Genomic DNA, 12,603 nt, shown 5'->3' on the forward strand with positions numbered 1-12,603 from the left:
GGCATCCAGGAATGGCCGCTTTGGGAGACAGGATGCGGTGTGAGAGAGATCTTTTGTTCTGACCCAATGCAGCTGGTTTTTGGGGATGCAGCTCTTAGTCTTGGCCATAATATGTACTGGCTGTACTGATATGAGTTAAACCTGTGCTTTGCTCTTTTTTTAATCTATAAACAAGCTGCAGTTAGAGAATATTGGATAAATGTCATGTAAGAGATGCAGCAGAAATACTATGCCCAAGAAGTTCTGTGTGAATGCTTCTAAAAGTGCTTAAAACAAACATTTTTGTTTTTAATACAGGAAATGACAATGAGATGCACAAGCAAGCTGAACAAGTGTAAGCTGCCAACTTTTTATTATTCCTTAACTCTTCACTCTTTCTGCCTTGTGGCAAGAGGTCAAAACTGCTTTTGGTCAGCAGCGGCTGTTGGCATTCGCAAAGCTACGTTTTTATTTAGAGTAATGAGAACGTGGGAGGGTTTCAAAGGCAAATTGCTCATTGAGGGTTTCAATAAGCAAACTAGCAATTGTTAGTGTGACGTCCCTTCTGCTGTACGCCTAAGTATGACAGGAAATATTAGTAAATTTTGCTTAAATTTTAATAAAACTTTTTAATCTTAACGCTTACTTGAATCACTCTAAAATGTCCCCTTCATATACACTGAAGGGGAAAGTGTCTGTAACTGAATAGGAGCATGTTCCACAGATAGAAGTAAAAGTGATTTTTAGACTAGTTTCATTAAACTAAGCAATGTATAAGATTTATAATGGTTAGTGAAAATGCCAACAGGGGGCACGCAAACTTGCAAAGAAATTTCACTATGTTAAAGGATAGATAAAAGTTAACTTCCTAGTTTTTTTGTTAGTAAGCTACAAAGCTTCTGCACATTTTGACCTTCACAAAATAAGACTTTGTTTATCCGTGTTGACGTCCACTTCTCTGCATGTTGTAGATACCTGTCAAGCTTTAAGAACATGCTAGATAATCTGCTTTGGTACTGCTCTCAATCTTGATAAACCAGACCTTTCCTTAGAGATTTTGTCCTTCTTGCTAGTTAGGATAATTTTAGGAGCCTGTTCTTGTTTCTGCAGCGGAGCAGTTTGCCAGCCTGCATGACATGTTAGCGAGATAATAAAGATGTGCCAGAGGGAGTTGGTAGTGGTGACCTTTCATGCGAAGTACTGTTGACTTTTGGTGACTGTGATATGGTTCTAAAAGATGTAAAAGTGAAGTTACTAGACTGAGCAGCAAATTTCTCATTTTTTTATAGTAAAGTGGACTCCGACAGGTAATTTTGCTTACATGCATGTTCTGCTCAAACATACAGAATACTTCTTGTCCTACTTCTAAAAGACCTCGTACTAAAAACAGTTCTAACCGAGATGGCTAGAGAAGTTCTAAGCAAAGCAGGGGTCAGTTGATAGAGGCAGTATTTTTTATGATAATAACTTTTTCTTAGAATCGTCCCTGTATTGGGTCAAATAATCTAGTTTCAACAGCAGCAGCAAAATTAGCTTTTCTGGCAAACCTGACCTCATGATTTTGGAAATAGTTTTCAGTTGAGTCCTGTAACTCATTCTTATATTTGTCATATTTATTTCTAACGAAATAAAAAAGTGGAAAAATATTTCATAAGCAAAATTTGCCTGTATTTAGAAAGCAGAACTGCAACCTAGAGTGCAGATTGGCTGGAGTGCATAAACAGACTGTGTAACTTTAAGTATCCCTGGGGTAAACTTTGTGGGTGGTTTGTTTTGTGGGGTTTTTTGTGGGTGTTTTTTTTTGGTTTTTTTTTTTTTTTTTTTTTAAGAAAATACCATCTTCTGTTTTTCATTGTTGGTGTTAAAATTTTAAACTGGGAAGATTAGGGTAACCATAGCATATTAATGTAAAGCACAGCCTACTGTGAGGTGTTTTCTTACAATATATATGTGAATTTGAGTGAAAATAGGAACGGTTAGAGAGTTAGAAAGAATTATACGCATTTCCTGTAATGAGTGTGTACTGAAAACATAAGTTAAATGAGTGTGTTAGTACATGAAAATACATAGAAGAAACTGCAAAAGGTAGTAAGAAGGTTCAATTTTAAAATCTCTTACTGCTGTTGGGGATGAAGTTCTAAGAGAAGCATTGGTTCATTTTGAGGTTCCTCCATATTGTGCCATGTTTGGGAGCTTCAGATGCTTTTTTCCATCCTTCAGGAGTGCTTTGCATATGGCTTAAATGCTGTATCCTTCTCTCCCCTCCCCCCCCGCCCTTCCCTCCCTCAACACCTAGCAGTTGCAGAGGAGTAATGAGAGGAGTTAAAGTTTGGGGAAGTAGGACTGTTTTGTCAATCTACTTATCTTTTTGTTCTAATTTAGCTGGAATACAGTGCCTGATGTTTCTTAGTTGGGTACAGGTGTTTTTTTTCCAATAGTTCTGGAGCTACAAAGATGTCAGTAGCTATAAGTCACTTCTGGCTTCACCTAACCTTTGTTTATTTCTGTACAATTTTTTTCAATTCCCTTTTTAAAAGGGAATTGGACTACGCTGTGATGTAGATGTGCTCAAAAAGTTGCAGTGGCTGATTTGTTTTGGTATCTTTTTTGCTTGACGCGCTCCAGAACAAGTCAGTCTCTGAAGTTGGTTCACTCTGTTTTCCAGTTTTGCTTTTGCGGAACATGGTGCTACCCTTCTATTCTTGTTGGAATATTTAGGATGTGATCCTCAACACAACTGCAGTGAAAGTCAACAATAAAACTATTTTTTTTTTTTTGTCTTGACTGATGAGAGCAGGGATACATTTGTGCTAAGAGGTTTTTTCCCAAGATATTCTGTAATTTGAGCAACTTACTTGCTCTAATTTATTATTTTTTAAACTGAAAGGTGAAGTATAAAGCTATTTCTATGGTTAATTGAACAAGGACCCTTTCCACATAAGGGTGTTGTGTTATGAGAGGAAAAACTGCTCCTTTAAACAGAGGAGGAAGAAAACTCTATCTGTCTAGTAAATGTTGTGTTTGTATTTCTCTTCAGTACGCTGTTGTCGCAAATATATACTGCTGTTGTAGAGGCTGTGCTTGCTGGCATTGAGTGCTATGCTAAAACTTCCACTGAATCCAAGGTAAATGAAGCACCGATTCTGTACACTGTAATTGTTGATTTGGATTGCTTGCAATATAAGATTACATGCAAACCAAAAGTAAAAAAAAAAAAATATAAATATTTCAGTCAACTGCATAACATTAATGACTTTAATACCGTGGCCTCCAACCAGTCTCTCTGAATTCTGTTTAAAAAAGAGAAATTTCAGAGTATATTGAATATCATCCATCTACAATTGTTTTTCCATCTTTCATGAATTTTCCTAACCTTATAATAAGGAAAATCAGATATGTGAAAGAACAAATTTTAGCCTGGTGCATCAGTGTGTTGTTGTTTAGTGTATGGTCTCTTGTTTATCTTACGGGTGCTCCTGTAGATGCTGGGATTTGGAAGTATGGGAAAAGATATTTTATTCTCAATTTCATTTTTTCAGGCAAAGGAGGTAGCAGAGCAGATGCTCATGTCTGTATTAGATACCCTTCATTTAACACAACTTAAAACTGCATTACGGTATGTATTTTCAAATACTTAGTGATTTATGTATTGTGTCACTGTATTAGCTTCTTTTGGGGAAAAAATGTGTTAAATGTTAATTTTAAACTGAACTTGCATGACTGCCAAATTCCATGGCTTCATAATGCATTCAGACTTGCAAAATCATTATAATTATTCCATTTATCTTTTCCTGCTTTTTGTAATCACTTCAGCAGTTATTTTACTTTAAATCTATTATTGCTTATTGTTTACATGTAGAAGAAATATAAAACACATTTTTCACCAGTACAATTTCTGTTCTACAGCTCCAAAATTGCTTTTCAAATTCAGGCTGTGAATAATCATGGAAGGTTTGTACCACTGTCTTACACTTCTTGTTATTAATTAGTGTTTTTAATACAGTAAGAAGTTTATTTTTCTTGTCTTGAAACTTCTGAGAAAACATTGCATTTGATTATTTCATACAAGATGTACTAAATGCTTCTGTGTATGAGGCAATTTAATGATTTCATATCCGTAATTCTGTGGCATCTTACAAACATTTAAAAAAATCTAAAACAACTGGGCAGACCTATTTTATTAACTGTTAATGAGTAGAAGCAGCATGAGCCCATTAAGAGTTTCTTTTTAAAACCGTGCTTTTAACTTAGTTGATATCACAAGCTTGTGCTTTTTTAATCCCCACGCTGTCTAATGGACTGAAATGGCCTACACAAATAAGAGTTGATTTTAAAATTAATTAGCTTTTTTAGCTGCTAGGAAGTCACTCAAAATGATCTAACCTTTAAATATTTATTATTATTGTTCTAGAATTACTCCATTAGATAATGAGGATAGCCTGAGTTTGATTAAAACGGTAAGTAAGCCGTTCAGTATTCTGATTATATATTTTATTAGAAAATAGAGCTTTTTTATGGGGTGTGCTGAGATTTTTATCTACGTGAATACAAATGTAAGGGAAGAGATGAAAGATATTTCAGATGCTGAAGCCGAGGTAAGATTGAGTTTTAACATGAAGTCAGACAGTGGGATTTGGAAAAAAACATTAACATAGAGTTACGCTCTCAGACTTTCCATCACAATATAGAAGTGGTGTTTTAGGAGGTTTAAAAGACACGGATTTTGCTGCTTCAATTGAAATGTTTCAAGTTCTGTTTTCTCTTCCTTTCTGCCCAACTGTTTGATTGCTGTAGGCATCTATGATGGTATTTGACATTCCAGACTTGCTCACAGGAAGAGGAGGATGCTTGGGATCTGTTGTCTTTTCAGAGTCCTTTCTAACATCACAGATACAAGTAAAAGAAAAAGGTAACTATTTTAAATTCTAACACCAGCGTTGTCATTCTGTTAGCTTTGGTGTGATGGAAGAGCAAAAGGGCTTCCTATGGATGTTATTACCGTTACGGTTTTCAGCCTTTGGGTTAATTAAAAGACCTAAATGTTTTAGCTTGCTAGCAATGAATATCTTAAGTGTCAAGTTCCTCTAATCTCACTGAAAGGACTTTGGGAGAGCAAAGGAAGAAGCCATATACTAAGACCGGAGTAAGAGCAGGGTGTCTTTGGTATTGTATAGCAGCTCTGCGTGTGTTAGAGCACAAGAAGACTGGGAGCTAGTCATCTGTGAAAGCTTCGCTTAAACACTAATAAGTCCTTAAAACAGTGAGGAAATTTTCATACTTCCTAAAGACATGTCAAGTCCTCAAAGTAACTTATTGAACAGTCTGAAGTATATGGATGGTGTTATAATACTTTGCTTTCTATTTACTTCCCTGCAGATGGCAGCATTAATTCGGAAACCAGCCACATAATACTGACTGCAGCTATCCCAAGATACGCTTCTTGGCTGGTTAGTACACAAAAACTTATCTGAGTTTTTTTCTATACATACAGATTCACAAATGAAAATTTGTATGGATGTTTGAGGAAAAAGTATGTAGCTTGGGCATTGAGACAGAATATTAATACTATTCTGCTTTTTTTTTTTTTTTAATTTGGACATGAAGTGAAAAACTAGTAAGTGGAAACAGGCTGATGGTTCCATTCATAACACAAGTTTTAAATTATTTCATTTTCACCACTTCAATTTTTCAGCTGTGTAAAGGCCTGTGTGTTTTTCAAGTACACAGTGTGACTTTTGAAAATTTTGTTTATTGTGGGGCAGTTTAGATCACTTAAATGTCTGCCCCAACAGAAAGAAAGGCTGGCTTTCAGACCTCTAATGTACTACACTGTGTTAGAGGTGTCATTCCAATGAATGTTATGAAGTTGGGCAACATCATGCCCTTTGGCAATCCATACTTCTTAAACACTTTAATAAAAAATAGGACCAAATGATATACACTGCTTTGTGTCTGTACAGTATCATTTTAGTCTATAAAACATTTTAATGGGGAGTATCCCCTTGAATGTGTTTCAGGAAATATTTCAGTCCCATGGTAACATGGTATTGAAGAGCACAAAGCTGTCTTTTGAAGCACTCTGGTGTCCAGACTATATCTATCTGTAGTACCTAAGGTTCTTGTTTGCCTCAAATCTTCTTTAATGCTTTTTATTTAATGTTAGACTTGCTTTATCTACTAACCATACGAATGGAAACTGTTTCTGGCTACAGGTTGAAGATAGTGATGTGAAACTGTCTGAAAAGGCACAGCATATATTGAAGGTAAAATTAAACATTTTTGTTAAACTATATAAGTTACACTTTCAAGAACCAATATTCAAAAAATCTTAGCTGCTAGTAAAACTGGCTTTTATTATGTTATTCCTCTTCTACGAAAGACTTGCCTCTTCTACCCTGTCTCTTTTAATCTTAGACCTACAAAAAAATATATTGTGTATAAAAGTTTGAGGTTTTCTTTATTTCAAAGAATGACAAAACCCAAGAGCAAAAAGAATTCCAATAAAGCTACGATTTCGTGGAAGTCTCACTAAGTATTACCCATGGAGCTCATGTGTTTCCAAAAAACCCCCAAACTCAATGCCACTCTACATGCGACTTTCTTTTAACTTAATTAGCGTGCTGAATGTCTAAAGGAAAACACTTTAAGCACTATGAAAAAGAAGAGAATTTGGGGTCTGGGAACATCTTAAACCACATGAGTTTCACATTTGTGGTTTAATTTGTGGTTACCAGAAATCTTCATTACAAATAGATTTATTTTCCTGTAATATACTTTTAGTTCAGTAGATTGACAATCTAAAAACAAAAAGCTATGCCTTGTGGTTGTGACAATAACTTGTAACTTAATAGCTGCTGGCAAAACCAAAAGCGGGGGGAAGTGCTTTTAAAAATTATACTCTTCACATGCTATCTTTCACTAGTTCTTCTGTATCGATGCAGTTTAAAACTCTTTTAAAAGAAGTTCTCACAGATGCTGTTTAAAAAAAATCTTTTTTTCTTGAAGCAGAAGCATGAGAAAATACTCATGCTTGGATCACAGTCCTTGATGCAGTCTGTGATATTACTGTTTGTTTTTCCTGTTTAGGAAGACAAATCTTTCCTGGGCACTTTACTCACTGGAGGTGATGGAGCGTATATTTATTCTAGCAATCCACAGGCTGTCCCTGCGGAAGGTGAGATGTGTTTTTTTGAATTACTTATAGGGTTGGTCCACTTATGTTTTTTTTAAAAAAAAAAAGAGATGCACAGTTTCTGGGAATTACACATCTGGTGAGCATACCTATGCCATCATCTTAAGCTTTCTTTCCATTTGCCTTTGCAACTTTCTCTTACTAAACTCCATGTTTTACTTTTTTGTCCCCAACCTCTGCTTGAAACTTCTAGTCCTAGAAGCGGGATTCCTGTCAGAGCCATAGGCTTGCTGTTGAGGCACACGGGACTTGCCTCACATGATTGAGAATGAGTCTTTGCAGACCTGGGAGATGACTTGCTCCCGTGGTTAAAGTTCAAAAGCACGTGCAAACTGGCTTCTATCCTTAATGGATGGTATAGTGATCATGAGAAGATAGAGTTTAGGATCATGTGCGGTATGCATAAAACAAGTAGGATTGCAGTCTTGGATTTCAGGAGGGCTAACTTAGATCTCCTCAAGGAACTGCTTGGAGAAATCCCATGGGTTAGGGCTCTAGAGGGTAGGGGGGCTCAAGAGAGCTGGGTGATATTCACGTCCCACTTCCTCCAAGCTCGGGATCGGTGCATCCCTAAGAGCAAGAAATCAGGCAAGGGAAGCAGGAGACCTGCATGATTGAGCAAGGAGCTTCTGAAAAAGGTCAAGCGGAAGAAGGAAGTTTACAGCATGTGGAAGAAGGGACTGACCACTTGGTAAGATTACAAGAATGCTGTCAGAGTATGCAGGGATGAAACGAGGAAAGCCAAGGCTTCCTTGGAATTAAACCTGGCAAGGGATGTCAAGGTCAACAGGAATGGTTTCTTCAAGTACATTGCAGGCAAAAGGAAAACTAGAAAAAATATGGGCCCACTGTTGAATGAGACAGATGCCATGGTGACAGATGATGCAGAGAAGGCAGAGTTACTGTATGCCTTCTTTGCTTCAGTCTGTACTGCTGGCCAGCCCTCAGGAGTCCCAGACTTTGGAGGTAACGGAGAAAGTCTGGAAGAAGGAAGACCTTTCCCTTGGTTGAGGAGGATCAACTTAGAGACCAGTTAAGTAAACTGGACATCCACAAGTCCATGGGCCCTCATGGGATGCACCTGTGAGTGCTGAGGGAGCTGGCAGAAGTCATTGCTGGGCCACTCTCCATCATCTTTGAAAGGTCCAGGAGAACAGGCGAGGAGCCTGAGGACTGGAGGAAAGCCAGTATCACTCCAGCCTTCAAAAAGGGCAAGAAGGAAGACCCAGGAAACTACAGGCCAGTCAGCCTCATCTCCATCCCTGGAAAGATGATGGAACAGCTCGTTCTAGGTGTCATCTCAAAGCATCTGGAGGAGAAGAAGGTTATCAGAAGTAGTCAACATGGATTCACCAAGGGGAAGTCATGTCTGACCAATATGATAACCTTCTACGATGGCAGGACTAGATGGATAGATGAGGGGAGGGCAGTGGATGTTGTCTACCTTGACTTCAGCAAGGCTTTCGACACTGTCTCCCACATCATCCTTATAGGCAAGCTTAGGGAGCGTGGGTTAGATGAAGGGACAGTGGGGTGGATTGAAAACTGGCTGAAACTTACTGGGAGTCCTGGTGGACAACAGGATGACCATGAACCAGCAATGTGCCCTTGGGGCCCAGAAGGCCAGTGGCATCCTGGGGTGCATCAAGAAGAGTGTGGCTAGCAGGGCAAGGGAGGCTATTCTCCCCCTCTACTCTGCCCTGGTGGGGCCACATCTGGAGGACTGTGTCCATTTCTGGGCTCCCCGGTTCAAGAAGGACAGGGAGCTGCTGGAGAGGGTGCAGCAAAGGGCTACGAAGAGGGTTAGGGGACGGGAACATCTTTCTTGTGAGGAAAGGCTGAGGGACTTGAGTCTTTTTAGTCTGGAGAAGAGAAGGCTGAGGGGGATCTTATCAATGCTTGTAAATACTTCAGGGGTGGGTGCCAGGAGGATGGGGCCAGTCTTTTTTCAGTGGTGCCCAGTGACAGGACGAGAGGTAACGGGCACAGACTTGGTCATAGAAAGTTCCAACTAAATATGAGAAGGAACTTCTTTACTCTGAGGGTGGCAGAGCACTGGAACAAGCTGCTCAGAGAGGCTGTGGAGTCTCCTTCTTTAGAGATACTCAAAACTCGCCTGGACACATTCCTCTGCAACCTGCTCTGGGTGACCCTGCTCTGGTGGGGGGTTGGACTAGATGATCTCCAGAGGTCCCTTCCAACCCCTGTCATTCTGTGATTCTGTGCCATGTTGTCTGCTTTTTCTGTACCGATATGAACATTAGGTGGGAAAGATTGAGCATTATAGTAGTGACAGTATGCCATGGGCTCTCAGCTCAAGAAGCGAAGGCAAATATGTACCTTTTGGGCAACGTGATACGCTGGCTGTGATGTAGGTGGGGATTGGAATGATTTGCTTCTAAATTTATTTACAGCCTTGTGTTCTTTGCTCCTACCGAAGCCTCCTCCGGGAGCTGACATGCTGTTCTGTTTTTTTTCTATTGTCATTTTCACTCAGGAACTTCAATGTTTATTAGTACAGATGCTCACTGTATTACAGAAAGATGCTCGATCTTGGTCCTTTTCAGATTCAATCAAGTTATTGCCTTCTGACACGAGATTGTTAGCAACAGTCTTAGATCATTGCTCTTCTTCTGGTGCCTTTTCCTTCAAGAACTTAAGTAACATGAATATCCCAATAATAGGACTAAAGACAATTTGGGAGGACTGTTGGGAGGGGTTTCCCTCACTCCAGAGCCTTGCATTAACGTGCCTTGCTTTGCTTTGAGAAAACTCTCAGAAGAATAAATAGAAGTTGTTGAATCAAAACATATTTCTTAAGGCACAATATGTTTATATTCTGCTGTCCAGAGAAAGTACTGTTGTCACAGTGTTGGTGTACAACAGAAGATAACTAATATCTAAGTGCTTAGTGTAAGCTGATGATCTTTAGGAGAAAAATCTTCAGCTTTATTGTTTTTTGTAGTTATGCAAAGAGAGTATTGAGGATAAATAATGATGTATAAGGCAATTAAACAGTGACTTTCACATAGTGGAATTTGCTTGTGCTCTAATTGAACAGATGTTAAAGAAAGAAGGTTAATGCAAGATAACTTATTTAGCTATTTTGCAATATGGTGCTGTGGGCACAGGTTCACTCAGTAAATAACTAAGGAAAAGAATGGTGATTTTTTTTTTTTTCTTGGCTTTGTGAAAACTGGCTGTGTCTGCCTTAGTGGAGCGATTTACTTTTTCGGGGAGATTTGTGAAGTTAAATGTTTTGGTAACTCTTGGGATGGAGAGCTTTAAGTAGGTGGTATAAGGACTATTACATAACACTTCATCGAGCGAGATATTTTCTTAGGTGTTAAGTGAAAATGAACTTGATCTCTTTCCCTTTCATGTATGCTGCAAGACAGTTTGCTGTGCTCTAATTTGGGCTCTACTGAGGTTGCAGCCATGTAGTCTGGTGAGATTAGGTCAAAAAAGGTGCTGTCACACAGGTGCTCATCTTCCCTCTCTGTCACTTGTGTCTTACTGTAATCATGACTAAAATGCATCCAAATATTTCAAGCTGTTAAACCTTTTCCTTAGTATGCTAATACAACTGCTCTGTTGTAGGATTTTTGTAGGATGAACTTAACTGAGTCAATCAGTCTTGCCAGTTAAACTCTCTTTTGTGATGAATCACTTGTGGAAAAGATACGAGTAGTATAGCAAGTTGTTCATGGTAAAATTCACTGACTTCCATGTTAAAGGAAGCTGGTTTAGTCTGGTTTAATTAATGCTCTTTTTGGCTTGTTTTTCTGTTACAAAAGTATTAACATCTCTGATTTCCTTTCTTTCTCCATTGACACATTCTCTGTGAAGGGTGGTATTCTGTGAGATTTGACAGGAGTGTACTTCAGGTGTTGTATTTGCGTTTTTCTGCCTTGACCACTCAATAGAGGGCACATGCCTGTGCGGTGGCTTGGATTTTGTGAGCACTGGAAGCATCAACAGTGAACATCTTGTATGCGTAAATGACTAAACCTCCACATCTCTGTAATTATGTATGACTTTGTCTCTATTCTACTGGCTCTGAACTTGGAGCTTGAATTTGTGATTGCGGTGTTTCCCAATTTAATACGAGCTGTTTCTCCAGTGCAATTTTTATGTTAACTAGAAGCTTCAGTCTAAAACAGTTACATTCATGGTTAGCAAAGCCTATATGTTTTTTAGGTAACTGTTGGAAATTGTGTATCTGCTTATGGTGATTTGATTTTGTATCAAGCTCTTTTTTATTAAAACAAAGCCTTAATACTGAACAATTTTGAAGAACTTAGAATAAGTTGCCATTTGAAGAGGAAAAAGTCTTAGTTTCTTTATCATTTCTTCCGAGCATTGTTTGATAGATTGAGCTCGATGTGCAGTCATGTTTAGCTATATGTGTTAGTTGGTTTGTTGCTTGGCTTTGCTTTTTCTTGACGTGTAACACACTAACACCATTTTTTTTTCTTTTTGTCTTTTTTTTTTTATTTTCCCTTTAAAGTATTTAACCTTTCCCTTTTGCTGACTCACATGCTTCCCTGTATGGGATGTGATCCTGCTTGTAGTGCATGGTCCAGCACTCGTAGCAGAGGTCCAGCTGGCAGCCGCTGCTTAGTCATTTGTTCATGGCTTTCTTATGACCATCGGAAATTAGCTTTTTGCTGATGTCAGTTTCTAGCGCTTTGGTGGAATTTTGTTTTTCTCCATTATACCATCTAGCCTTGCTGTTCCTCATTTTCCAGCTGCTTTCCCTGGTCACGCAGGTTTGTTAGGAGCCGCAGTGTCTGCAAGATGGCAAGAAAAACGGAGATAGAATGAATGCCATGTCTCTCTTGGCTGTCACTAGATTGTTAGCTTCCAGGGAAATTGCTAGCCTAGTAACAGTTTCTCTATACACAAAAGAAAATACAGGCCTGTAGGTAAAAGGCTTTTTTGTTCTAAACTTTGTCTTGGTGAGGAAGTGAAAGGAAAACTGTCGTCTTATACTTTTTTTCCTGTCTGCATGGTATGTGTTAGTATGTCGACATTTAGCTGAAAATCTGACCAACTTTAATAGTGTTACAATGTTTAAATTTTCAGTTGGTTTGGATGTAAGTTTTTGTTAAGTTCTTGTTCCGTCAGTTTTACATTTCTGTAAGTCTGCAATTATACATGATGGAATTTTTTTTGGCTTTAAAAAGAAAAAAGCCACAGAATATTTACAATAAGTGGACTCCAAGGGATAAGATTAAGTCAAATGCAATCATAGTCATGATTCCTGCCCTTGATAGTGAGATCCAGTAAAGATCGAATGGTTGTGCTCTGAATCCTGTCTGGATACTATCCCAAATCTTTACCCAAATGTACTGCATGTTAAATATGACAAAATTCTGCAAGAACATAGATTTATTCCTCAGAAAGAACAGGCATTTGTCACATGATGC

General features: G+C 38.4%; 1 protein-coding gene across 1 annotated transcript in view; it reads left to right on the plus strand.

Annotated features, from left to right (window-relative positions):
* The window catches only part of DNAAF9 (dynein axonemal assembly factor 9), an 82,191-nt gene that overhangs the window by 32,865 nt on the left and 36,723 nt on the right, over nucleotides 1-12,603 (plus strand). The window contains exons 12-20 of the mRNA XM_059817859.1: nucleotides 298-334; nucleotides 3,017-3,104; nucleotides 3,519-3,595; nucleotides 3,886-3,930; nucleotides 4,391-4,436; nucleotides 4,774-4,888; nucleotides 5,356-5,426; nucleotides 6,192-6,242; nucleotides 7,066-7,153. Coding sequence (XP_059673842.1) covers nucleotides 298-334; nucleotides 3,017-3,104; nucleotides 3,519-3,595; nucleotides 3,886-3,930; nucleotides 4,391-4,436; nucleotides 4,774-4,888; nucleotides 5,356-5,426; nucleotides 6,192-6,242; nucleotides 7,066-7,153 — 618 coding nt within the window. The remainder of the gene's footprint in view (nucleotides 1-297; nucleotides 335-3,016; nucleotides 3,105-3,518; nucleotides 3,596-3,885; nucleotides 3,931-4,390; nucleotides 4,437-4,773; nucleotides 4,889-5,355; nucleotides 5,427-6,191; nucleotides 6,243-7,065; nucleotides 7,154-12,603) is intronic.

This window comes from Gavia stellata, chromosome 5 (genome assembly GCF_030936135.1).
Source record: "Gavia stellata isolate bGavSte3 chromosome 5, bGavSte3.hap2, whole genome shotgun sequence".
In the NCBI taxonomy this organism is placed as follows: Eukaryota; Metazoa; Chordata; class Aves; order Gaviiformes; family Gaviidae; genus Gavia; species Gavia stellata.